Here is a 27,986-nt window from a genome sequence, read left to right on the forward strand (position 1 = left end):
GTTCTGTTTCATGCCACAGCCACATGTGCAGAGGCTGCAGACGTCAAAATGTTCAAAGTATGTGAGTGATAGCTAAAGGGCCTGCAACAGCAGACTGCGGAAAGTTTCACTATCGAACCAGTCAGTGTGTTTTTTTAACAAACTCGACCCATTAATCAACCAGCTATGTTGTCTGATGTCTTTTTGGCTAAGAGGCAGGAGTGCCATTTACACTCTTTCACACACCAGAATGCCGGATGAGTCAGGATTTGAGGCCTTTCGCACATGAACTATGATGCCGTTCACTGTTGCTGGGAAGGCGAAAGGAAACAACCTTAAAAACTCAAGCGCCTGCGAATACAGAGTGGACAAATGCGGATGCTGTAAAACCAGTAATTCCTCCTGCTGGGACAGGTTTTGAAAAGGAGCTGTAGTCTGGAGCGACACTCTCAGCTCATTCATCGGTTCTCTCGTGTGTCCCTACGAGCAGCTGCAGCTCAGTTGGAAGACATGCTTGGCTCCATATGAGGTTCCTTATACAGAGATGATGTATGCAGTCTCTGTATGGTTTTACATTTGTGTCAAGGGCTTCTTCTTACAAAAACACTTTTGATGTTTTCAAATGAAGCTTCTATGAGAAGAGATAACCGTGTGATATTTTAGCTTTGTTTAAAAAAAGATCAGCTTTGCAGACTTATATATAAATTCAAATCAACTGATCCTGGATCTGCTTTTTTGTGTGTGTTAATGAAGGTCACCATGGCCCAGTGTTTGTCACTGGTGCATCTGGTCACCCCTTTATGAGGAGATTAACACAATTAAAATGTCTCTGAGCATGGGTCAGACAAAGAGACTCATTAATGCTGATTTACTGCACACAGCCTGTTTTTAATCTTGGGTGCTTTTCAGACGATGTTAGGCCTCATATCACATCTGCAAGTACATATTGTGGTTTCCTGTACTAGCGTAGAAGACGGCGAGTTGTGATTGGAGAGCACTTGAACTTGTTTAACCAGTCGCAGAGTTCCTTCTGGGAGGCGGTTTGAAAGTGAAACTTGAGTGAACTTCTCATTTATACAAATAAATGAACTCAAACTGTTTGCACTGGTGCCGGTTTTACACTGAACGGAACAAACTCTGTAACTGTAGCTGAATAGTGGACTGCGCGCATGTCTGAAAATTAGGCGTCAAAAAGTCATCATGTGACTCACAGGAGAGCGATCATGTGAACACAATTACTACACGTTTTAGATATTTTTTATTTTCATTTTAAATGACAGCCGCACACTCTTCTGCAGACCAACAGATTATGGGCTAACAAAGGGACACACAGAGAGTGAACGCAGCCACACATTTAGTTCCCGTTTCACTGACCTTGGCTGACCGGTGGGTTCCCAGTAGCGGCAGAACAGGTGCAATCCGTCTGCGTTGACGATGTGCGGCAGGTCAGAGTAGGGGACTCCCTGCGGACTTCGCCGCGGAGCAGCTCCCGGCTCGGGCATGGAGGAGTCTGTAACAGAGACACGGAGCAGCGATGACAACACGTCGCTGCCGTAGAGGTAGCAGCTGAAGCCGGCGACGAGCAGGCAGGACGCGGCGGTCACGGCGTTCATTGTTGTTTTTGTTGTTTAATTACTGTCAGCACGCGGCGGCGACAGTTTGTGCACGGTATTATTATGGTGCCGTTCCGGATTCTAAGCAGAGCGCGCGCGCACACGCACACACATAAACACACACAAGCAGAGGCTCGAGCGTCCGGCGTTACGTCACGAGACCATATGGGCTCTCTCTCGCTCTCTCTCTCTCCACGTGCTCTCTCTTTCTTTAACCCTTCTCTCTCTAATTGAGTTTAGACACCTACACTGCGCCTGCGATGTCACAGAACTGCGTTACTACACTGTCGTGCACGAAAACGAGATGACAAAAAGCGCGGGAAAGCTCTGATGAAATATAAATGAATGTTTACTTGTTTAGTTTCCACAGGTTATAAATTATCAGGCAAAGTTGGACAGGCAAGGCTGGGGTGGTTTTGGCACGTCTGGAAGAGGGATGGTGGACATGCTGGACAACAAGTGTCGAAGATGGAGGTGCCATGTAAGGAAGAAGAAGAGAGGAAGACCACCGAGGAGACTGATGGATGTAGTGAAGGAGGGAGAGGGTTATTGTGACAGAGGAGGATGCTGGTGATGGGGTGAGATACAGGCAGGTGATTCGCTGTGGCGACCCCTAAAGGGAGCAGCCGGAAGAAGAAGAAGAAGAAGATTTTCAGTAGTTCTAAACTGTATAAACTGGATTAGTTATGCTGTAAATGCCGCAGAAAAAAAAAATCAAAATTCAAAAAAGAGGGATATGCCTTTCCAGTTATTCTACCTTTTCTACTGCTCTACAAATCTTAGTGTATCCTACTTCTTTCTTCTACACAACACCCCTTCCTCCTTCTCTCTTTTCCTTCATGTCTTGCATCATTGAGGCTTTTTTTCTAGGTCTATCTGAATACACTGTGTCAGTTTGCATAGTATTGGTGGTTTACAACGAAGAGGGCGGCGTGTGTAACACTTGGCAAATCACCTGAGATAAAAATAGCTCTGGTGTGAAGCAGTTTTCTGAGATATCGCGTCGTCCCTTTCAGTTTTGGTGAACTGCAACCCAACCTTTTATTTATTTATAGATTTAATTAAAGGAAAGAAATACTTAGCTACAATGTGAGTAAACTCTATATCTACTTCCGCTCAACATTTCCATTGTTAATTCAGGTTCAATACCAGTAGCCAGTGATGTCCGGACATCCAAATTCGGGTGTAAGAGAATGGATTGTGATTGATAGTTTTCCCTCAGCAATGCGCTCCGTGTCTGTTTTCGTACCCGTTTCTATGCGGGGAAACGTGGCTGGTGTCAGGTGCTTTTGACAGGATCATAAGAGGGCAAATAAGTCAGTGAGTAACAGTATTCATGTGTCGCACACAGGCGGAAATAAGCTTCCGTTCGTGCGGACTGATCATTACTGGAACACATTGGCGACATGTGTGTGCAAAACCCTATTTTTTTCATTTTGTGCTGCAATCAAACATTCCCGTCTGCGTGCGCCAATAAATACGTAAAATAACTGAGATGCGCGACGACGGGACATCAATTGCGTGCCTCCAGTAAGGAGAGCAAATGATTGGTTCCTGCACGCATCTCTGATACCTACTAGCTTTTAATTCATCGATTCCTCTGCTATGCGCAGCGTATCGATACCAGTGCCCGCCAGTGGATCTGTGCGCTGCAACAGTACCACTCACATTTATGATGAAATGATGAATGAAAGCCTGAAATGATATTGGATGCGCATAAACCCATCACAAAACAAGTTTCACTGGTTAAAGCAATAACATTGTGTCGATGCTGGAGAAAAACAGTAGAAGGGTCCTGTATTGCCCCGCACTGTAATTCACCATATGCAGAAGTATTAAAAGAATATTCTAAGAATATGAAGCGTTCAGTGTTCAGCGTTCAGGAGCTGACCTGTTCAGGAGCGTATGCAGAGAAGTTTCAGCCTTAATCTCTCTCTTGCTCTCCTTGCCTCTTTGCTTCGACGCTCTCCTCTCGCCGCCCGTCAAGAGAAGAATGCAATCGGCGGCGTTTGAGGGAGAACCTAAAGTATTCACACACGCCCTCTCTCTCTCTCATACATACACACGCACAGAGAGCCGATACTCACACACACTTTTTCCCCAGACGCGGGGATGCGCCCTTTCTATTTAGCCTCATTTAGCACACACTTAAAAAAAACAACCCAGCCCACATGGCTCACATCGGAACATACCAGACCCATTAATATTTACTTATTAATAGTACCATGGGCATCCCCCGTGCATTCTTTGCAATGGAGCGCCTGCTCCATTTGACGCCACAAAACAAGTCGGTTGTGATTGTCCTCCAAAACAGCCCCATGTTACAGCTCTAGGGTTAGGTTAAAATACTTCTCGGTATGGAATGTTTCTTCTTGGCATGGTATATATAGTCTCTGCATTCCTTTGTGAGCTAAAATAAATTTGTAGAAAGTAGATGAACATGTTCTCAAACAAAGCCATTGCAAGGCCGTGCTCTATTACGAGAAGCAGAGTATACTTGCTTCCGCCTACCTTGCTTGAGAAAAGTACAGATACGTACAGAAAATGATGAAAATCATACAGTACAGGAAACAGACATATTGTGCTTACATCTGAAAATGACAGTAGAACTAGCCATGGGTAACTCACAGACCTGCAATGGTGGAAAAATAACAACTGCACGGTTTCTGTCACATACCTGATTCTTTAATATAGTCAACTGTACTGGCTAGTACTATAATAGTACTACAATCACTATGTCATATATACAGCCCTGTTTCAAATGTTTCATGCAAAATTTTCATATATTTCACATTAAGACCTGAATTACAAACAATACAGTTCTTCCAACCACACGCTCTACAGTTTACATTTTTGTGGAGGTGATGTGAACAATGTACACAATCTTAAATACACACACATATATATAAAAAAAAACATACATAAACTGAAGTAGATGGGCAAAGATTAAAAAAATAATCTCGGTCAAGTCTCTCTTTAGGATAAACACTGGCATTCCATTAATGAAGCACATGCTTCAGGGCAACTTTATTTAGGTATACCGTAATTCTTCATGGCAAATATTCAGCAAGTTACTGGAAATGTCGCTAAAAGATTTTATCCACACTGATCACATCACCTAATGAAATGTCCCCTGAGTTTATATTTGGGCTACCCTTTTAATTTGCAGTAGTGAATGTGTCACAAATTCCTTTTACTCATTAAAGGTAAGGAAGAATATGAAAGAAACAAAACAGAATATTACCAGAAATTTCTGCTTGGACACTTTAAGTAGGTGTTTGCATATTCTGTTGACAAAGAGTAATATTAACAATCACTTGTTTTTCTAACCACCTCTCTGTGGGACTGACATTTATAGTGACCACTGTAACACTGCACACAATCATGGCAGCTCTTATTTATTTAAAATACTGATTAGTGCAGATTTAATGTTGGAAAAAGATCCTGGTTTCAGAACTTATCACCACCCACATGGTAATAGTAGTTGGTTTAGGCCAAGATTCATCCTCACCCAGCATATATACATCTGACGATATCAAACCTGACTTCTAGTGGTTTAACTTCTTACCTTGTTACAGTTATGTAGAAATGTCATGGTGTAAATCTTTAACCCGAGAGTACTTCAAAGCATTGCTGTTTTTTACATGGCTGCTAACCAAAACATACTCTAAGTGTTAGAGCAGAACCATGCTGTTACTTATTTAATATGTACAGGCTGTATGTTTTTTGAACTCTGAAAGTAAACACACAGAAAATAGGAGGTTTGTTTTTATGCCAAAGAACAAAAAGGGCATTTTAATGGAAACCTTTATGGGAAAATGGACTGTTTTGTTACAGCTAAATATGATTCACTGTTTTCCTATTGCAATAAACAATGACTCATTACACCCGGTTTTGCTTAACAGCAAAGGCAAATCTTTTTTGGGTGAAACACTGGATAGAAATGTTTTTATTCTTCGCTCACTTGTATGCACATGTATGCACACCCGTGACCAACAGCAGACATAGGCAGATCTAAGAGTGAAGACAGCTGGAATCTATTCAGTCACATGCCTTTCTTTTGACCATGCCTAACGTTAAAGAGTCAAAATATGATGAATGGTGTCTGTTTATATTTAAGCAGCCATCAGGCAGCCAGTCCCAGTTCAGAGAGAACAGAATATCCTACATCCACAACTGCGTCATCTGCCCAGACTGTTTCAAAAGCGTCGAGAGATTTCCTGTTGTTGTGACACAGAATGAAACGTCTTCCTTGGAAAAAAAAATGTAATTAATACTGCCTCTGTTCAGAAGGGAAACAAACAAAAGCGACAGACAAAAAGTATCTTAAAATAATATTTATTTTTCCATGTAAGAGCACGAACACTGCCTTCATAAATAATCTATCATGGCAAGCATTTATGTTATGATTAACAGTAAAAAACTAAACAAAACACTAACACAACACAAACAAAACCAAAAAACACACGCAAGGTTTGTCTAAAAATTACACAGGAGAAAAACAATCTATACATATTATTTGATTGACTGATTGATTGATTAGAGTCTATACGTCTATACACAGAGCACCATATAATATGCAGACCATTACCTATATGGATGCGCACATACTGGAAGGATAGTATACTTTTACAGATAATGTGAAATTAAATTAATCTAATGCACTTAAAGGTTTAAAAAAAAATTGCATATAATATTGATCAGAAAAGTGAAGCTTATTACAGTGACTTCTATTACATACAAACTCTTATAGCCATATAATCGTACACATATAACAGATAGCTGTGCATATGCATACACATGATGTGTACTGTGTTTGTTGTACTGTGTGTAAATGTCTCTGTGTTTGAGACAGAAGGTAGATTCAGTTCTGAAGCTCCATGGATAACTCCTCCAACAGACAGAGTGTCTGTCACTTCTTTATAATATCATATTGTTTCCTCTGTGGACTCAAAAATGTGTTGCAGCAATCTCCTGTGAAATAAAACAGGAGTGATCAAATATAGAAGAAGCTCCACAATATTGTTATATTAATTTTTTCAGTTAAAGTTTACCTTAGAGAGAGTAACATGATAGATTTCAAATTAAGTGAACTGGAGATTCACCATGTTCTCCCTTTTTGAATTCAGGTGTTTTTAGTCCCATTGCCAAACCCAGTCTGCCACAAACATTTGTGAAAGACTGGGTTCTCCTAAAGCTCTTACTGAAATTGCACATAGTGCTGTAACAGTTTGCCACTGTTGCAAGACGTGGGTCTAGATATTCAATGACTGGCTGTAAGTGGTGTTGTTGTTGAAAAGGGGAAGCATTTAGTTGTCACAGCAACCCAGCCACAAAGTAGCAGACAATGTAAACTTATACGACAGGGTAACAGAGTGCTGAATTACATAGTGAGTAAAAGTCTCCAACACTCTTCTGACTCAATAACTGCAAATCTCGAAGCCTCCTCTGGCGTTAACACCAGCACCAAGTCGTGCACAGGGAGCCTCTTTACACAGGTTTTCATGGCAAAGCAGTTCCTTATGTGCATTTGTCCGTGTAGTGTATGCTACATGGGAGATAGACTGCCTTCTCCTGCTTCTTATATTATCACCTTCCAAAAACCTCTCATCTGCATGTAAACCCACAGTATGGATCCACACTGGTATCAGTATATAGTATAGGCTGTTTATGCGGATTCAAAGGGGAATTCTGCATGCACATGACTATGTGTGATTTTGTTTTGTGTTTGCTTTTTTTGTGTGTGAGACCAACGGTCGACTTTTACATCACCGGTATCCCAGCATGTTTGTGTGTACTTGATCAGCTATCCCAGTTAGGATCACAATAAGGAACAACATTAGGGAAAGCTGCTGATGTTAGCATTCATCAGCCAATCAATATAATTCACAATGCTAGGTTAAGCTAAGAGCAGTGGAAAATTAGACTGCTATACGTGTGTGTTTTTGTGTGAGCTTCCCACTTCTTCTGTGAAAGGGCTTTGCTTCTGTTAATTGTATTTTACACCCTGAATAGTCTTTGTTCCTTTGTCTTTCTACAGGAACAGGAACATTAAGACACGTAAACAATTAAATACCGAGGCAGACCAGGCAGAAACAAAAGCATACACGCCGAACAATTTGCGGACATGCATGGAAGCACAGGTGAATAAATGAGATTAGCTCACAGACGTACACACACGTATGCACACGCGTGCGTGCACACACACTGGCCTTGTGTAGGCAGAATATAATTTGCCTTCAGACAGAGACTGATGGTGTGTGGTGGGTGTGTGAAGCATTTCTGATACTTAAATGTATACATGAGGTGAAAAATTCTGGTGTTTTAAATTGAACTTTGAGTTAAACCACAGAAAAATACATGTAGATACTCAATAAATTTCAAAATAAAGAAAATGTTTGTCATGTTTTTCCAACACCCATCTGCCTCAGGTTGTGCAGTCAATTTGAGGTGCAGGTCACACTACTTGGACATATTAAGGATCAATGAACCAATCCCGAAAAAACATTTTAATTATTGTCTATAAAGATTAGCTTAATGAATAATTTCCACACCACTGACTGCAAGTGAACTCAATCACTCCCCTAATATATTTAGCAATGAAGTAAGGTAATCAGGAATGTGGCTTCACATTTTCCACATGGTGATTACAGTAAGATGGAAACAAAGTCTTTAAAGTTAAACATTACAAGAAAACAAAGCATGTAAACATAGATATAACCGCTCCCACTGTTCAAAGCACGCTATAATAAGCACCTTCTGGCTCCTTCAACTTCTTATTTAATGGACAGATTTGAGAGTATGCCCATCTAACTCATAGGAAGAAACATAGTAACACCAGCTTCCTGAAAATTTAGCTACCCACAAACATCAAATTAGAGGTTGGGTGTTTGAGAAAGCAACAATGCTGTGCAGCTTAATGACTTGCAACAAATAAATATCAAAGAAAGTTTCCTGCTTTGGAGGTTTAAGTGCAAAGGATTTATTCTTTGCATTCTTCATCACTTTATATAACATCAAAGTGCATTTTGACATCCTCCATCATGTGCCATGATGTGTATGCTTGAGTGCCCATACCTTATATTCCATGCTTTGGCTCTGTGTTATGGCAGACTGACAGTACAGAACGGCGTCGTGGATGGTGGTGAAGAGACAAGACTTTGTTACTTTGTCATTAAAGAAACCTGCGGTCTGCAGGTTATCCACCACACCGCCTAGACAGACACAGAGAGAGGCAGAGATGAAGACACAAAAAGAGACGTGCGAAGAAAGCTGGAGGAAGATGAAATGGGTAATTGAGCATGTCGGTGTAGGAAGAAAAGCAATAGAATAGAAACAAGAGATGGAGGCACAGAGTGGAGCATGGAGAGCAGAAAAAGAAACAAGGTCTTAAATATGAAAAGGAGAGAACGGAGAAACAGGAAGGGCTGCTCTTGTATAAAATTCCTACCTGTGTAAATATTAACTAACAATAAACTTGTTATGAGCTCCACAATTTTCTATGGCTTTCATTGTGCTCTTTCCTGGTGTTCACTTCCCCCCTCCTTCCGCGCCTTCCTGCTTGTGTCTTCCTTTCTTTATTTATGCGCATTTATGTATACTTTGTCTGTCTTTCAGTGACTGAGACTGTATTCCTCATGGGACTTGCTGTATTTAAAATGTAATATACTCTACTATTTTTAATTTTTGCATTTGTTCATTGTTTTCATAGGAAACATTCGAATCATAGACAGGATCAAACATGGTGGTAGCTTCCAGGTCAGAAAAACGAAGTCACTGTGGAAGCGCCTAAAAGCTGCATTCTGTCTGAATCCCACCAGATGGCGATAGCTGTGGTCGTAAAAAGACTTCTGGTCGTATAGAGGTCAATGGAAAAATGGCTTTCTGATGGGACCTTTGGGAACACTTTCCTGTCGAGTTTGTGGGCTTAGTCGCACTTTTTGGATCACAGCGAATCAAAAATAAAATCGTGGTTACATTAAATCTTGGTCATAGGCTCGCATGTTTCAGGACAGACGATTGTCTGTGGTAAGAAACCTCATGGGCTTACGAGCTGTCAGTCAGGAGTCATTAGTCAATAAGCATGCAGTTTCACAGTCAGACTTGTCTTTCCTCATCACATCAGTAATTTTGCAATTATGATGCCTTTAATTTGAAAGAAACAGGAAAATATACCCCACAAAATGAAATAAATCTACTTCTTTTTTCTTTTCTTTTTTAGTTCTGCTAGATGTGATCTATTATCCTCTTTGTCTAGGATTTCTATATCTGAAGTAAAATTCTCTGTGTTCACCTTTTATCACAAAGGCTCAGACATATATGGACTGGTTCTTATACAGCACCTTTCTGCAGAAATTTAGCGCTCAAAGCACTTTATACTCATTCACCCAGCTACACAAGGTTTTTTTATGCTTAAGTGTTTTCCATCTAACTTTCACACGCATTCATACGCCAATAGATGCATTGAAGAGCAACTTGGGATTATCTTGCCCAAGGATATTTGGGATGAAGACTGGAGTAGCCAGGGATCGAATCACCAACGCTCTGCCTAATAAATTACAGCCACCCTATTTCTCATTATGTTCATGATCATCCCAAATTCTGGAAATGCAGAAATGGACATTACAAATGCAAGCTTTTAAATACAATTTAAATGTAATTTGATCAGTTAATATAGCTCATTATCTTATTTTGGAGAGTTTATATAAATTCACCATTGGGTGGAAAACCTATATTTACATGATCTATGCCACTTAATCAGGTTAGTTAATTGTTTTTATGAATGGCTGGATGGTCTATTGCTGTGAATTATGAAATTAAATCATTTCTTCCCTATCATAGAGGATGGAGCAATGTGTCATCTGCTAGAGGAAGTCATAAACGAAGCGCCTTTCCTTGGTATTTCCAAGAACTCAAACAGCTCTTATTAAGGCTGTCATACAAACACTTCCATGTCATTTCTTTCTCAGTTAAACTGACACGTTCCAGAAAAAGCGAGGAAAAACAGAATTTGTTTTGGTCCTTAGAGCCATCCAGCCATTTTCCATTTGCTTCCTGTCCCGTGTAATTCTTTTCCTTGCTTTTCCTTAGTTGTTTTCTTAAGTTCAAAGTTCACTTTAACACTTTCTATTTTTGTCTTTTGTCCTTTTTGGTTTTGTCTAACTGCTAAGTCCCGAGCCTGTATTAAGTGCAGGCGCTGATCCTGTGAAATAAGATCCCCCACCTCCACACAGCCGGGTTCCAGAGAAATGTGTTTTGTCCACATACTGCAAGTAAGGCCTAAATTAGGAGGCTATTATGTCAAAAAATAAAAGCTGAGAGTAAAGGCTTTAAAACACATTAGTTAGACCAGATGTCATTTTAAAAATATGTGTTAGCTTGCCATGAATAGGGCTAATTACATAGTCTTCTGAGAAAAGAAAACATATCAGGTATTTTATGCACTATAACATCAGCTAAGATAACATCTACTGTCATTGAACGCCTCAGATTGCATGTGGCCGAGTAGATCAGGACTGCATATGTAAAAGTAAAAAGACATAAGAAGAGTAAGAGTAAAAAGTAATATTATTTGGGAGTATTTCTATTTTTAAAGGTATTTTTAGATCACTACAAGGCAAAAAGACAAATGGGCTCTTAGAAAACTGCACAAGGAAAATTATATCTACCAAATCCTTATAAAGTCATAATAAAGTGTATTGCATTTATTTCCAGTGAGAATGTTGAAAGTAACTGGACTTACTTTGGCAACCAGCAAGAAACACCTCCACTCCAACTTCTCCGTAGTCTCTTCGAATCTGAAACACACAAAAAAGCACAGAGTGAGGGACAAACTGTGAATGATCGCATTATTCTCATAATTCGAGTCATAGAAATTTACCACCTGAGAGCTAAATTCTAGCAAAAGGGACAGAGGGATTGATTTTTTAAAAACTAGTTTGCAGTTGTCTTCAGTTTTTTTAAGCATTTGAAAAAGATGTTACATTTCGCTCTTTTTGTATATATGCATGTAAATGTGACTGATCTGTCCTTACACTTCGTAGTGTCTTGACCCCCACGGTGTCCAGGAAGTTGACAGGGCCAAGATCGAGAACAATGGCTCTTGGGAGTGAGGGGTCCCGCTCAGCATCTACTTCAATGACAGACACATAGTTCTGCTCCTCCATGTTTGGCTCCCTGTTCTGGGTAGATATTAATCAAAGTGACATTTAAGACGACCACAATCGAAGCTATAGGGTCTGGAATGCTGAAACAGGTATATGTGGAAGAAAGCTCTTGCATTCGAATGTGAAATAAAGTCCTCTAAATCTGTCATCTCTTAGTTTGTCCTTACCACGTCCACCCCTTTCTTCTTGAGCTCTTTTTTGACTCTCTTGGCTTCTTTTTTCTCGTGTCTCTGCTTTTTGGCTTCCAGTTTTTTCTTTGCTGACAGGAGCTTTGTAATGTCAAAGCCAGACTACAAAACAAAACAAAGAACAGTCAGATCAGTTACTTAATACCACTGCTAGTTACCCTGTCTGATAAAAAACTAAAACTAAAACTATTTGTTAAGCTGTAAACTTAAAGTGTTTGGTTGGTGTTTTAATAATGGGAAACTAACATTTCCCAGAAAAGACAGGACAAGGAGAACATGCTACACAAAAATCTTTTACTTCATATGACTGTGGAATCACCCAATCATTCGTCTCCAGTTATCGGAGACGGGGTACACCCTAGAAAGTGAGTCAGCGTGTCACAGGGCTAACACAAGAAGAGACAAATTACCATTCACCTTTAGGTGATGCATTATGTTGGGTGCTTAAACTTTTGTGCAGGGATTCTCAGCCAGTTTGGCCAGTTCAGTCAGTCCAGTTTCTTTTTAGCACCAACATAATATAACCACAACAAACAACCAAGCAGCAGAGGTGTGGTAGACAGCAGCTTGAATGAGTGGAGTCACTGTTACAATACAATGACTGATTATTAGGAATGGTAATGGATTTCTTTCTTTTACTTGGCTTACTTGTTGTAAGTCAAGTTCTTTGACTAAAAGAAATCCATTACCATTACATGCAGAAACCTTTTTACATAGAGAAACCTTTTGAATACAAGCACGCTCATCCACACAGGTGTGCACACAGGTGTTCACTGTTCATACACACAAACAACACCTTTCTTGGCTGCTACCACAAAACACATTGTGCGCCGTCGGTCCTGCGTGCTGCATAACTACTTTCAATATTTAGTATTTACTGTTATTTACACTTAGCTAGATTAATGCGATGGTGTTGTGTTTATTATGTTGCTCTCTTTATTTTTGCTTGTTTTGTCTTTTTTTCTCTCAACAGGTGGTCTGGGAGTTTTTTTTTTTTTTGAGTGCCCTTTCTCAGTGTCCCTCTTCCCCTCTGTTTTTCTTTTCCTTCATCTTTCTTTCTCCCTTTCCTATCCCCCAGCCATGTATGTCCCATCTGTAACAACTGAAAATAAAATAAAACAAAATAAATAACAACAACAAAGGTCGATCAAATGGACCAATATGGCAAGGCCGTGATGAAGATTCACTTGATAAAGTAAATCTGTTGCGTATCTTTGTTGGCCTTCAGACAACAATTCTGACGCCTGAGGAGCCAAATGGGACAGGCAAAAAAAAAAAAAAGAAAAAAAAAAAAAGGGAACTTGTTGTAGAGAAAAAGACAAAATTGGGCATGCCTGATCCAACTTTATTTTTCATTTAAATGATGATCCTTTATATTTCTAGCAAATTGCAATTCGAATGCATGGCAAAGAATGTAACTTAGTGTGTATCTTAGTGTCATGCACTGCATTTTTATGAGGCTTGGTCTTTGCTATATATGACTTATTTTTACAGGAGTAAATTGTAACGTTCATGTTACGAGCCTGGCCCTAATTATAGTTCTAACATCAAGAGTAAAAGTGAGCAAAAAGTATATAAGGACATACTTTGGCTATTTCTTTCCCGTTGTTGTATACTTTGATATAACAAGATTCTCAAAGTGGGCAGTGTAGTGTCCAGTGGTTAGGACTGTTAGCCTACAGCAACAAGGTCCTGGGCTTGATTGCTGGGGCTTTTCTGTGTGGAATTTTGTGCTGAATGACATGACTAGTTGGAGCAGTAACAATCCTATAACAGCATGGCTCATGAGCTTCGTTAGTGCCGGTGAGGACACGCAGAGAGTAATCGTACATTTCTCGAGAACGCGTCAGAACTGGTGTCACAAAAGCACCTGAGTCTGTCTCACCTCGCAAACAAACCTGCAGCCTCTGCCAGACTGCTCAGCAAGAGCTTATTTGTGCATGAAAGCAACCCTTTGACTTTGACATGCTGACATTTTAATGAATGAAACATTTCCATTATATCCTTCTCTTATTCAGTGTCTGTGCCTTCCCTCTCCGCATCTTTTGTCATCCTATTTCCAACTTCCCTCTGTCTGTCTTCCCACTGACCCCAAAGCGGCGTGACAGAAGAGGAGGGGCAGGAAGAAAGCGTAGGAGCGAGTGGGATGGGGTGTTTTAAACAAAAGCTGAGCGGGGAAAAAAATGAGAGAAGAGAATGACATTGCGAACAATGTCTGTCACAGTTGTGATGTGTGAATTGGTGACAAGTCTGGTTGGTTATTAGTGTGTCAGAAATCATGTTTTTAAAAGAGGAGTTAATTGCACGGAAACGGCAACATGATGTGTTTGGCTGCTTCATTTTCTCCGTGTGTGTGTAGCTGTGGTGTGCTGTTTCTGTGTATTCATTTAAATCTGAGCTTTTAGTATGTCATGCTGTGCTTTGTAAACTGATACTGTGTTTTGTTTTTGGCTTTATGGTCTTGGTGGGGGTGAATGCACCCACATAAGTTAATTTGTGCTCTTTGTGAGAATTTAAGAGTAATGATGTTTTTAAAAGACATTTTCTTGTCACTTTGTAAAAAAATCTTTTTGTAGGATTAAGATTTGGTTTGAAGCTTCGGTTTAGGATATCTGTGTTCTCACCTTTGAGTTCAAGGCTTCCTGGTACATCTCAGCATTGGCAAAGTAGAGGGTGGCAGAGGAACGGAAGATCAAAATCCCTGGCACTCGCCTCACCTGAAATCGAATGGATTAAACAGGCTAATCAATCAAAACATTCCATTATGGCTTTAGTATGAAGTAAAAGTTACACCTGACCAATCAGATATATGGATTTTTGTTCATAATTTCATAGCAATTTATCTAATATCAATCTATCCATCCATCCATCCGTCCATCCGTCCGTCCGTCCATCCATCCGTCCGTCCATCCGTCCGTCCGTCCGTCCGTCCGTCCGTCCATCCATCCATCCATTCATCCATTCATCCATCCATGCCAGTGAATTCTCTCCAGTGTGTTCTGGGTCCTGAAGCTTGCCTAAAACACCTCACTTTACCATATGTCCTGAAGGCATCCTGGTCAGATGCCTAAACCATCTCAACTGGCTCATTTTAGTTAAGAAATTCCCCTAAATGTCGCAAAACCTCATCCCATGTCTAAGAAAGTTCATTTCCATGGCTTGGATCAGTGATCTCATTCTTTTGGTCACTACCCAGAGGTTGTGGCCATAGGTGAATGTGTGAATGTAGCTTATTTTAAATAGTCCGCTTAACCAAAACAGACTGGTACAACATCCAACGGTGTTGGACGTTGTACCAACTTGTTCCCTCTATCGTGAATGGAGTCCAGCTCCACCAGGAAATGGTCTGATTTGTTGGTGGTAACACAGGCCAACCTCTCACTATTATTGTATGAGTACCAAATGTCCTGTATCCAAGGTTCGACTAATGGATGAAATCTTGTCTCCAGTACCCCGGCGTAGAGCTTCCTAGGAAGGCTGTTTGTGATGCCCCTATAACTGCAGCATACCTCATTGTAAACTGGGCCTCCACCCCTGATCACCATCCACTGGGCATAAGCTACCAATGGTAATTTTACTTAAATTATTTTAAGTAAAATTAATTAACTAAAAAGCAGCATCTTAAATTTACATCCCAGCCAATGAGGACTTTGTAGTTTTTGTTAAACTGTCTTTTTGGAACTACAAAAACAAAACTGCTGTGAGAAAAAAGTTCATTGTTTCATCATTATTTCATCTGTTACATATCCATGCTTTCCCCATCAATGACCAAACCAAGTAAAATTCTGACAGAATAAAAACAACACTTATTAAGTAATTCACTTTTGAAAAATGATATTTAAAACTTGATAATACAACACTATTTAAAGTACAAAGATGTAATGTGATTAGAAAAAGTATTTCATGGTCGACTGCTGGAACTAGCTAAACTGAAATTTTGAAATAATAATAAAAGAAGACATTTTATATAGTATCAGTATGATATAAGAGTAACTACGCTAAAAACGTGCTGTTCATTTCTGTACCAGTGCTCATTTTCCATTCCATTTTCAGTTGATTTAAAAAGCAAAAAAAAAAAAAAAAGCAGTTCTGTACCTGATGGTATTCGTCCAGTGGCTTGTAAATGTCAGTTTCAGGGACCTGCCCTAGTATGGAATATTTAGGTCTGAAATAGTCACACACAGAAAACCTTAATTAACAATTTCTAATGCTTTAATCCATTAATAGGCCATTGTAGGCCATTAATCAGTTTGAATTGTAGTGAGTTTTAATGTTCAACTGGACACTTCTATATAGATATAGATATAGATATCCTCCTGACTACCAGGAAAAAAAATCTTGTCCAATCAAAAATTTTTTTAAATCCCCCAATGTTTGTAAGGTAATTAGAAAACTGAAATAATTTTTTGGGAAAAAAAAGTTTACATTTTTTAGATATCACATGTCCACTGCAGAGGACATTGGAAGGCCAAACATGTAAAAATGAACTTTGATGGCAAATATTTGCTTCAACTCTTCACCAAGGAGAAGTTTGAACTCAAGGAACTCTAGTGGTTTCTTCCCCCAAAACTGCAAGTCATTGCTATACTGAAGCCACGAGTTGGTGATTGTCAGATCAAAAAGTAGAGAACTGCACATACTGTCAATTTCTGAGTGCGAGAGACCATCCTGTAGAAACTCAACATTCGGCAACAAGGTCCACGTCACCTATAGTGGTAGTGTACTCAGAAATTGCCAGTGGACTTGGCACATGGACAAACCTTTTGTTTTTCTTAGACCATCTTGTGCGTCTGTCCTGAGGTTGATTGCCATAGGCAGAGGATGCCATGACAACTGGCTTGTTGTCCAACCACTTAATGACAGCAAGTTCAGGTCTGAGTACCATCTCTGATGCTCCTCCTTCTTTCTTCTTCAAGGGCTTATTCCCTATGATCTTCTTCATCAGACAACTCAAGATCTGGGTTTCCCTCATCAAACTGCAATAAATTTCTTTCTGCTTCTAAAAATGACTCCTTTTCTGGTCATTTAAAAAAACAGAACAAAATGGAGGAAATGACTACAAATGTCCACTACGGAGGACATTTTTTAAACACTTCAATACTATACTAAAATGAAGTTAGAATTAAGCATACTATGTTTTAATGTGTTATTAAGAGACTTATTTAAAATATGTTAACAACATTTATAGCTAAAAATTGCTCAATAAGAAGTTTTATGCACTTACTTGTCTTCTTCCCATAAAATGTGCCTGCAGCGATGGCCGCCATGTTCCTTAATGAAAAAACTAAAGTTCCCAAAGCTCCAGCCCTTCACATTTGGTATCATTGGAAAGCCCTAAATGTCCTCTGTAGATACCAAAAGGAGGCAATTCTGTAGTATGCAGTGCATGGGAGATATTCAGGTTTAGAAAGGTGCTCTACAGAGGATAAATTTGCATTGCTGGTAGTCAGGAGGATATAGATATAGATATAGATAGATATAGATATAGATATAGATGTAGATATATATCTATGTATGTATATATATAGATACATAGATACGTGCAGGCCATGTTTACAGAGGGAAGTGTATATAAGATAGTGCTGTGTATGGCTGTTTGGCAAGCTGAGGACCAAACACAAAAAAAGCAGCTATTGTTTTGTTTTGGTGCACAAGTCTTGTTTGCGTACTTGTAGTGAAGTTGTGCTGACAAGCTGACATGAACACATGGGTCAGGACAGACCACATGGTTGTGAAAAAACATAATTAATTGTGAATATATATATATATAACCCAACGCAAAGTGTGCCTACAGCTGTGTCCTGAAGATGACAGTAAGCAAGGAGAAACCAATGGATGCAGCCAGTCCTATGTCAGGGTTTAACAGCAAGGTGAGGATGAAGGTGGCCACCCAGACCAGCTGCAAAGAGAAACAGAGAGCATAAGGAATAGCTTACGCCTGTGGTCTGCTGTAATTAAAAAAAAGTGCCTCATTTGTCACATACTGTACATTGTTTCCCTGCCTCTATTATATTTGAAAGACGTTAGTCTCGGTCTCTTTAACGCCCCCTACCTGTGAAGCCCAGAATAGATTTGATAGCATGAAAAAAAGAGGGCAACATTGCCAGAAACAATTTATAATATGGCCCCAGACCAAAGACGTCATTCGCTTAAAGTTAAATGAAATTTCAATGTTTCAGTTTTATTTGAAATTAAATGACCGATTATTAAAAAATTATATTTATTGCATTTTTAAAATTATATTTAAATAATAAATGTAATTAAATAAATAAAAATGATTACTTCTAGTACTTTGTATAAGTATTTGTAATTATTTATACTACAATTAATCATGGTACTGCAGAATTAATTTTAGGTACTGTTTAATTTCTTGATAATTTTACTGAAAAACAACAATACTCCCCCGTTTTACACTGGACGTGCACATTATTTTGGAGGACTCGGGTCATATTATGAAGAGGCTAAACCTCTAAATCTTGAGTATTTCACAGTAAAGGAGACACTTCTTTCCTTTACAGTCCTTTTAAAAGTTGTGTTTGAACAGTGATTGTGGGGAAAAAATTAAGACTTGTCTCTATCAATATGAGGTGACATAGGTCTGAAAATTTTGACAGTTATTATTTTTTCTTGTAAATTGGTAAGGGAGAACAGTTGCTGTGACATTTATATTGGCAAAGTAAAGGGCCAGTGGAATAAAAGAAGCTCTATCACACATCACAGCATTGGTTGGATGTGAGATGGGGAAATATAATTAGTATTTCTGCAAATTTACAATGAAATTGCACAATTTAAAAAATTACTTACGCTGTACTTTAATTTACTTATAGTATAATTATTTTTCTATATCCTGTAATAACCTGACTTGGTACCATCTCATTCTAGTGTGCCTACCTTTAAGTATTTGTAGATTATACTTATATAGTATTACATAGTATTGAAACACATAATACTATACAATATACAGTATTTGTCAATATAATTACATTGTAATTTGAAATAAAAAGTCATTGAAGTTTTTTCTGCATTTTCCTCCCTGTGGTGAAATGTCGCTATCTTTCTTGTTCAAGTCCACTTTTCTATCATTGGCCATTCTACCTGTGTCAATGCCACTGGGCTGTGCGCTGTTGGTTTTTATTTCACACAAGCCTGTCTGCCTGCATACTTGTAGTCCAAAGACCTACATAAACGTTCCACAGCGAATGGGGGACTGTTGTGAGGAAGAAAACATATGATTGTTATTAGCAGGTCACATGTTGTACATGTACACATGTTGGCAGAAAACTGTCATTAATTTTATGGGCATTATTTGCTTAACAGTTTTTTTGTTTTTGTTTTTGTTTTTTTTAGCTAATTCCAAGGAAATTAGCTGAAACATATGAAGCCAGGATGATTTCTTATATGGAGTTGCTCATCCAGGTAGTTTGTATTCCAAATAATTTCTATAAAATGGCACTGTGAAGCAGGATAGTACTTTATCTAAAAGTCAGCAGGTAAGGAAGATATGCGGTATATGCAGTACAAGATATGCTATGTTAACACAGTAAAATACCTTTGCTGCATTAACCACGTCCTTGTGGCCTTTTTAGTGCACTCACCATATCCACTCTGTTGGTTTTCCACAAAGCAGGGATGTCCAAGAACTGCTTCATCATGCTATGGAGGTTGACATGGATGATGGCAGCCAAGACCGCCTGCAAAATCAGGGAAACGGTTTAAGTGGAAACGTTTCTCGAAACAGTCGAAACGAGTTTCATTAGCCTCTCACTGAAGTACTGTTTAATAGTAGTTATTACATCATGCTCGGTCCATGTTTGGGCTTAAAAAAACTATTTTCTAAAAGTAGCTGATAACTTTAGCCTGAGGCAGAAGAAATACCTGTTTGTGCATTTTGACAACATAACCTCAGCTGTTGTTTTTTACCTAAGGCTAAGAGATTAGCATGCGTATGCTAATCTGCGCGCGCACACACACACACACACACACACACACACACACACACACACACACACACACACACACACACAAAACCCCATTCAGCTATCTTAGTGAGGACCCTTACCCTAACCATTAAAAATGAATGCCTAACCCTTACCCTAAACCTAACCATAACCTAATTGTAACCCTGACACTAAAACCACATTTTGAGCCTCAAAAAGGCCTTCAAACTTGTGAGGACCGGTGAGTGTGTCCTTACAAGTGACTGTTGGTTCTCACAAGTATAGTAGAATGCAGATTTTGGTCCTCACAAGGATAGTTAAACAGGAACATACACACACACACACACGCACACACACAGAGTACCTTGGGCAGATCTTCAAAGAGTGATCCAATCCACAACGTGATAAAAAGGATCACTACTGCTGACAGAGCCCCAGCAACCTGGAGTGAAGAGGCGGGGAAATATGCACACAGTGAATGGCAATCAGGACAGTGAGATCTGCGAAACAGTTGCTTGATGTCAGGGTCATTAGTTTGAATATGATTATAAAGCGAACTTACATCGATTGAACCCTCTCCTCTCCTCGATAGCCCTTGGCTGATTAATGGTGTTGTCAGACTAAATCAGTTTAGCCTTTCAGTAAATTTGTACTTGTGTAGGTGGAGTTTGATGATGAAAAAAAAAATCAATTCCCTAAGTGTTTTTTAATCATGCACTGTATCAGAGTAACGTTAATTATGATGTGTGGTTCATTGCATTTAACCTTTGTGATCTTTGTTTTTCGCTAGAGGCAGAGTGAAGTGCAGGGATGAGAATGTTTATGCTTTCAATGATCTCATGAAGCATCCCTTTAGAGCTTAAATATGGCAAAGCATTAAACATCATTAGCGTTCAAATATCAAAGATAGCAGAACAAAGATGGGGAAAGCGGCAAATGTTACAAAAGACAAATAAAGAAAACCGTTCTATCTTTATTGGATTTACTAAATCAGTTGAAGGCTATGGCAAGGGAACAGTGTTTCATGATATTTTGTGGTTTGTTTAGGGCAAAATATCAGATTCATACATTACAGAGTTTGTGGTATAATGTGTGGAGCTAAAATAGTTGGTTCTGGGTTGATTTATGTGGGGCAAAGGTCTCCCAAGTAAGAGATTTTGATCTCTAGAAAAGAGATCAAACTGTCTAAAAGATCATTTCAAATTGTTTTTTCTCACTTAGAGCTACATGTAGAATCCACCAAAAGTAAGTCAGTGCATCTGACTTCACATGGGATTTGAGCTCCTAATATTGGCTTCTTCAGATGAGAGTCATCTACAACATTTTTCCCTGGTATACATTTTTCATACTGTTTTATACTACTCATTGATTTGGTTTGTAAACAAGACTCCTTCATGGCCTAGATTTTCTAAAAGGTGAACATTGAACCAAAAGGAGATGCAAGAGTGTCTTTTTAGATCAATTGAGTTGCAAGATGCTGAATAATTATCCTGGGGTTGTTTTTTAATTTCAAACACACCAAAAACAGGTTCCATATCCCAGCTTTAAACCTCTTTTGGTGCTTGCTGGTTGTGGGTGTATTCTTTAACATGGATACTAGGAATGATAGGTGAGAAAACAAGAGAGAGTTTTTTGAACTCTCTACTGACCTGAGTTTTGCCCCCTGCACTTTCCTGAACCATAGTGCGAGACATGGAGCAGCTGACAGTAAAACACTGAAAAATTCCTCCAATGGAGTTACTCAGACCCAGAGCAATTAGTTCCTAAAACATGAAACACACTTTTTATTTACAGTGTACTAAAGTATCACTTCATGTTTGTGTCCACCTGTAATCATCCTACCTGGTTGCTGTCAACCTTGTATCCATATTTTAGGGCAAAGATTCGTCCCAGAGAGATGGCAATGCCGTAGCCAACCACAGACAGAGCAAAGCCATCACCGATCACTTGACCAAAGATAGAGGTGTCTGGGAAAACAGGTGGCTGGAGACTGATATACAGGAAGAGACAAGAGTCAAGAAAAGCTTTACTTTTCATAGTGACTGTCACTTTTCAAGTGACAGATGTGTGTGTGTGTGTGTGTGTGTGTGTGTGTGTGTGTGTGTGTGTGTGCGTGCCTGTGTGTGTGCGCGTGTGTGTGTTTGTTTCTCACCCTGAGGGAATAACTCCCACTACATCCACTCCATATTCCTGCTGCAGGTTAAATTGCCATGAGATAACTGTAGCTATAACGATCTGGAAATAAAATAATAGTGATTTTCAGGGTACACATTTTGTATGGTGCAGTACAAAGTCTTAAGGAATTAAGTGTAGCGATTTATTGTAAGGTGCAAACAAAAATATAATCAGTACAATTCTTACAAACTTGAGGGTCGCTATTTTAATATTAATTTTTATTTTTTTGAGATTTTCAAGTAGTCTTGAGGAATAGTTCTCCAGGCTTCTTTGGATGGTTCTGCCTTTTATTCCTTTCGAGTCAAAACGATGCTACACTGCTTCAATAATATCAAGGTCTGGGATATTGTTCTCTTGTATGTATGCTTTTCCCACATTGGGAGTGTGTTTGCAATCATTGCCATGCTGAAAAATGAAGTTGTTGTCAATCAGATGCTTTCCAGGTGGTATTGCATGGTGGATCAAACTCTGATGGTACTTTTCTGTGGTCATAAATCCATAAATTTATGACCGCCAACACCACTGGCTGAAATGCTGCCCCAAACCATGAGAGAGCCACCCCGTGTTTTACAGCTGGACTGTAGACGCTGTTGTCATCTTGACAACAGAATTTTCAAATTTGGATTACTAATTCATAAGACCCGCAGTTGCTGACTTTTAGTCCAGTTCTTGTATAAATTGGCTTCTTGACAGCCACTCTTCCACTGAGACTGTTAATGATGAGGCTTCAGTGAGCAGTAGAGGTCAGATGCATCTGTCAGCTCTTTGCTGACATTTGTGTATGTGACACATATTGAAAATGCATTTTTGTTGTTGTTGAGCCAACCATATAAATAACATATATACTTTATTGATCCCCATGGGGAAATTCCTCTCTGCATTTAACCCATTCACTCAGTGAAGCAGTGGGCAGGGAAGGTACCTTGCTTAGGGGTACCTCAGGGTACCAAATAGGTACACCACTGGCCAATGATTCATAGGTTGGTGTTAAATGGGTTAACAAACAAAACACAATTCTGTGAAATGGTCGGGTACAAAGACCGGATTGAAAATGAGAGAAAAAACAGCCAGTGTTTAAAAAAACAAACAAAAAACCTTGACCTTGAGAAAGACTAGAGAACTATTGTTGAAGACATGTTTGGCTCATTGGAAGTAATATAGAAAGATATAAAGTGTGACTCAAGACTACTGTTTGTATTCTTGCATACTTACAGCAATCAGCTCCACGGGTATAGGAATGGGTATTTTCTTGCCCAAAAATGCATTGAGCTCCTTAGCAGCGATAAGGCCGAGTATGGTAATAACACTGGTCACAAGAGTGCCGATGTTTGGCTCTGGGAGGAGATAGCATATCTCCAATACAGTCTAGGAAGACAGGAGCAAGAAAATGACTGCTAAAATAAGTGAATAATTGAATGGATCTAAAATACAAAACATTCAAAATAAAAAGTACATAAAATTGCCAGCAAGAGCACTAAATGGTTAAGTTAATGTAATTCTTACATATATCAGGGATAAAGGTCCATTATGTCTCGCAGGGTTAACGCCAAAGGTGTATTTGAGCTGAGACACGATGACATGGATAGCAGCTCCTGTAGTATAACCTCGGACCAGTGGCTCAGACAAGTAGGTTACCACAAAACCAAACTGGACCAGACCGAGTAGAATCTACACACACATCACATGAATCAGTGGAGATTAACATGCAGTAGCTGCAAAAGTGAATGCTCAGAACACTCATTTGCATTTCACATTCACGACACAGGAGCTGTGCAAATTATTAGAAATGCAAAAAAAATTGTGTTTAAAATTTATGAAATAGATTAAATTGACCCTTTTAGCCGTTGGACTCAAAAACATCATCAGTTTCCAGGCTGAAGTTCCCAGAGTCCCTGCAGGCTCATGCAGCGAGAAGCTTCTTTTCATTCTTTTGAAGTAATCAATAACATATTGAAACTGAAGTCTAAAAGCATTTGCTGTCAGGCAGATGGGCCTCAAACAGCTATGTAAGCTTATTAGCATTTGCACAGCATTTTACTTTATTCACTAATGTTTGAGCAGCAGCTGCCTGTTGATGGTGACAAGATATTTCCATTTGTTCAAAAGAAACATCCAAACTCAGTGAGACAAGTGCCCCGTTATGGCTCCAAAATTCACGAATGCAGGGTGGAAATTTTGAGTGATTTCAAATATTTACTTGAAATAACCCAGATATAAATGTGACAGCTGCAGCCACTCGGACCCTTTCCTCATCACGGGCAACTGTGTCAATTATACTGGTGTTGGTCACATTGTCCCATGTCATAAACTTTGAGTCTGGGGCCAGTCGCTCAGTCACTCCTCCTATCATCACGCTCATCACTGCATATGTTCCTAAAAAACAGAGATAGAAAATGATTTCTATTAGGCGGCGTTATGAAAACATAGTGGAGCAACATGTTATTCCACTGATTAATAATTTTATTATTACAGATTTTTTTTATTTTACTGATTTATTTCAGCCTGGAAACTGATGGGTCCTTCACAAACATGAAGTAGTTTGGACTTTGCTCTGAGGGAATCATATCACTAGTGTATAAAGTCTCCATTCGTTCTGATTAATGTTACTTCGCTTCCAAGTTGTTTCCTTTTTGATTAGCCAGTTTAAAAGGCAACTTTTCCAAGTGTGATGTCTTTTAATGTCGTCTAGTGATTTAGGAAACAAATATTATAAATAGATTTACAAAAACTTTTATTTTAGACAAGTGTTGATGTGTCTCTACAAGAACGTCTTACTGAATATTTTCTAATATGTCTATAAATGCGCATGTAAGCAAACTTTTAGACTTTAAAATATATAAATCAGACATTTGCTGGCCTTAAAGCTGACCGACATAATAAACTTGTAAAACTACGGCACTCTCCATAGTGGTTGTTGAATGTAGTTGTCACACATTTCCAGGTAATTATCACACAACATTAAACATAATGCTGAGTAGTGTTGTACCTTTAAACCTTTAAACACTAAAGAATGCTGGGGATTTACGATGGAATTAATTTCACCTTTTTATTTGTTAAATATAAAAGAAATCACCTAATATCACCTTTTTAATTTGGGGTCACCATCTCATCAACTTTACTACTAATGTCAGCATATGAAAATTCAAAGGTGTAAAGGTTACCATTTTATTGATATCAGGTCATCATTAATATTTTAATTATTAATATACCAAAGTACTATTACTCTTCGTCGTTTTCTCTCATAGACATACGTTTGTATAAGTATGAATAAGTATTATTACCATCACTTTCTGTTGTGATACACACATTTCAAGGTAATATTACTCATATATAACCACTATTGAGGCAAGATATTTACTTGTATGTTAATTTGTAATTAATAGTAGTAACTATCTGTTGCCACATTATTACTAGTTTAATACCAAGCTGTAATAGAACACGCAACCATAAACTATTACATACCAACTGAGATGTGTTTGGATGTGCCAAAGATGAAGTAGATAAGGACTGGGTAGAAGGATGAGTACAGGCCAAATACTGGAGGAACAGATGCCAGCAAGGCATAGGCCATACCTGCAGTGATAGGAACAGAGGATTTTCTACACTTTTTTATAATAGATAAAGAAACATTTTATTATTTCAACAATGGAGAAGAAACATTTTTGACCGCAGTTTATGATAAACAAATTAGAACATTATACCTATATCTAGCTCTCCTACTATCTCTTGAACTTTCATCTCACCCTGTGGCAGCTGCATGATGCCCACACTTATCCCAGAGATCAGGTCGCCCAAGGCATTTTCTCTGATGGGGTAACGGGGAAGCCATGACAAAATAGGAACAGTACCCAGCAGGCAGCTCTTCATCCGGTGGCCAGAACACCTGATGTGTTTTGTGTCAGCAGAGGGTAAAAATAGATGCAGAAAGTGATATTTAAAAGAAAATACTTCAGGGATAAGCTTTTTTATTAATCATGAAGTTGATGCCAAACCACTTCTGATGACTCCAGCTTTTTTACTGAACTACTGAAAAAGTTAATAAGTAAGACGAAAACCAGCCACTATGTGCTTTACAGAGGCATTCAAAATGCGCACACCTAAATCAAGTAAAACAACACAAAACACAGAGACATTACCCAAGTGCCTGTCTGAAAAGATGTGTTTTCAGATGTTGCATGCCACAGAGTCGAGGGTGAGAATAGAGAGATATAAGCTGTTCCACAATTTTGTCGCTAAGGTTTGCAATCCCCCTTAGTTTTCAGACGGGTACGTCGAATCACCAGAAGACCTCTATCTGCTGACCTAAGGATCCGGTTTGGAGAATAGGAGTGGAGTAGACTGGTGTGGGGGAGCTTTAACTCTTAAGGCCATAAAAACAAGAATCAAGATTTTTAAATTTTTAAATTTTTTTTTTTAAACTTTAAAATATCTTAACCTAAGTGTAGACCAGTGCAGACGCTTTCACAAAAGTGTGAAGTGAGACTCATACCTCAATATGGCTTTTGCATGCAATAATTAGATAAAGCAAGACTTAACACTTTTCTTTGAGTTTGATTTGGTTTATGTGATCAAGAGCTATGAATTCAATCTCTAATTGCAGTTCCTAGGATAGCCACTTGAGGCTGGTCCCAAAAGTGAGCCATCGCCCTTTCTACACAGTCGGACAGCCACATGAAGTTAAAGACTTTACAGCAGATATATGCATGTGTACAGCCAGCTTGTGGTCTTTAGAAATCAATTTTTTGGCATAATACCTGTGGTGATGCTGATGTTACTCGTCTATATACTTTTTTTTTTGTTCAGTTCATTGATCTCATCGTTTCTATGATCAACTGTAAAACTGGAGTATGTCTGCTGATAACATTCATCAGTAGAACGCTTATTGTTTATAATATTAACCTCCTAAGACCCGAACTCTTTCACAACATGCATTTTTAATTTCTCTTTGATATTTGGGCATATTGGGGCCCGATGAATGAAAAAACAAAGAATTACCAGATTTTTTTTAACCTTATTTTTGTTTTTAAGAAAAATAAGAGCCACATATGAGGCTATTTGATTAAAAGTTTGATAGAACAGAAGCAGTATAATGTCCTCGTAAGTGGATATCAGGCCCATGTAGAGCAAAATTGAGTATTTTAGTCTAAATAACCCAAAATGTGATGTCCACATATGTGGACACAGGGTCCTAGGAGGTTAATGTCATTTGTGAATGGGATGAGATATACAGTTGATTAAATATACTGTAAAGTGCTTTACCTTACTGACTTTTTGACCTTCTCACGCAGAGATGTTTTTGATACAGACTTTTGTCCCATCTCATCCATTGCGTCTTCATCCAGGACCTCCCTGTGGACGCTGTAACTCATTCGCCTTCTCTCTGCCATGGCTGAAGTACAAAAATGCTTCTTATCTTTGCCATTACTTTAGACATTATTAAAAAATTATCATGATAAAATATAATTATTGTGGGGGAAAAAAAATGTGTTTTTGAAAATCTTTAAACATTTGTCAGTAACTACCTTGTTATGTCTGCAGCTGCATCAAAAGCTAGTAATAAAGTTGTACATACCTATTGGGATAAATAAATCCTTCTTGTGGACAATGGTGCACAGGCATCAAATGAAATCTTCTGCATCAGATCCAAGTGGCTGCAAGTAGTGACGGTATTTCTATGTATTCCTATATTCTTTTTTTTTGTAGCAAAGAGATAAAGGCAAAGTTTTATTCTGAAAGCCAAGAGAGCTCCTGAGCTCCTCTCTCCCCAACTTGCCTGAGGGTAGTTGCTGTCTGTCTTGTGGTCTGATTGCTTTGAGACCTTGAAGACAACTCTAGATTTGACACAGCACATGTCAGTCGAGGAAGAGGACAAAGTTCCTTGTACGTGCTGTACAAGTGAAAACAGACATGGTCGAAAAATGTTCAGAA

The 27,986-nt window shown here is 38.8% G+C and overlaps 2 protein-coding genes across 3 annotated transcripts in view; both read right to left on the reverse strand.

Moving 5' to 3' along the window:
* The window catches only part of mgll (monoglyceride lipase), a 42,758-nt gene extending 39,083 nt beyond the window's left edge, over nucleotides 1-3,675 (reverse strand). Inside the window, exons 1-2 of one of the 2 annotated variants that reach the window (XM_084917003.1) lie at nucleotides 3,484-3,675; nucleotides 1,354-1,489 (exon numbers count right to left, since the gene is read on the reverse strand). In XM_084917003.1, the coding sequence (XP_084773129.1) occupies nucleotides 1,354-1,481 (128 nt within the window). In that variant the 5' untranslated portion in view covers nucleotides 1,482-1,489; nucleotides 3,484-3,675. Of the gene's footprint in view, nucleotides 1-1,353; nucleotides 1,766-3,483 lie in introns of those variants that run through there. The other variant, XM_084917002.1, reaches the window with a different exon arrangement.
* A 2,302-nt stretch (nucleotides 3,676-5,977) lies between these two features.
* On the reverse strand, nucleotides 5,978-27,445 carry slc26a6.2 (solute carrier family 26 member 6, tandem duplicate 2). The gene is made up of 19 exons (XM_084916995.1): nucleotides 27,318-27,445; nucleotides 25,802-25,941; nucleotides 25,521-25,631; nucleotides 24,256-24,431; nucleotides 23,562-23,726; nucleotides 23,271-23,423; nucleotides 22,036-22,118; nucleotides 21,726-21,873; nucleotides 21,533-21,646; nucleotides 20,248-20,325; nucleotides 19,542-19,637; nucleotides 17,739-17,845; nucleotides 16,042-16,111; nucleotides 14,571-14,663; nucleotides 11,926-12,048; nucleotides 11,627-11,773; nucleotides 11,335-11,389; nucleotides 8,670-8,806; nucleotides 5,978-6,566 (listed from the first exon to the last, which is right to left on the reverse strand). Exons 1-19 carry the CDS (start codon nucleotides 27,443-27,445, stop codon nucleotides 6,543-6,545), a joined length of 2,148 nt encoding a protein of 715 aa, XP_084773121.1. The 3' UTR covers nucleotides 5,978-6,542.
* Nucleotides 27,446-27,986: the final 541 nt, after the last annotated feature.

Source organism: Perissodus microlepis, chromosome 20 (genome assembly GCF_051167445.1).
Source record: "Perissodus microlepis isolate ML-2025 ecotype Zambia chromosome 20, ASM5116744v1, whole genome shotgun sequence".
Lineage (NCBI taxonomy): Eukaryota > Metazoa > Chordata > Actinopteri > Cichliformes > Cichlidae > Perissodus > Perissodus microlepis.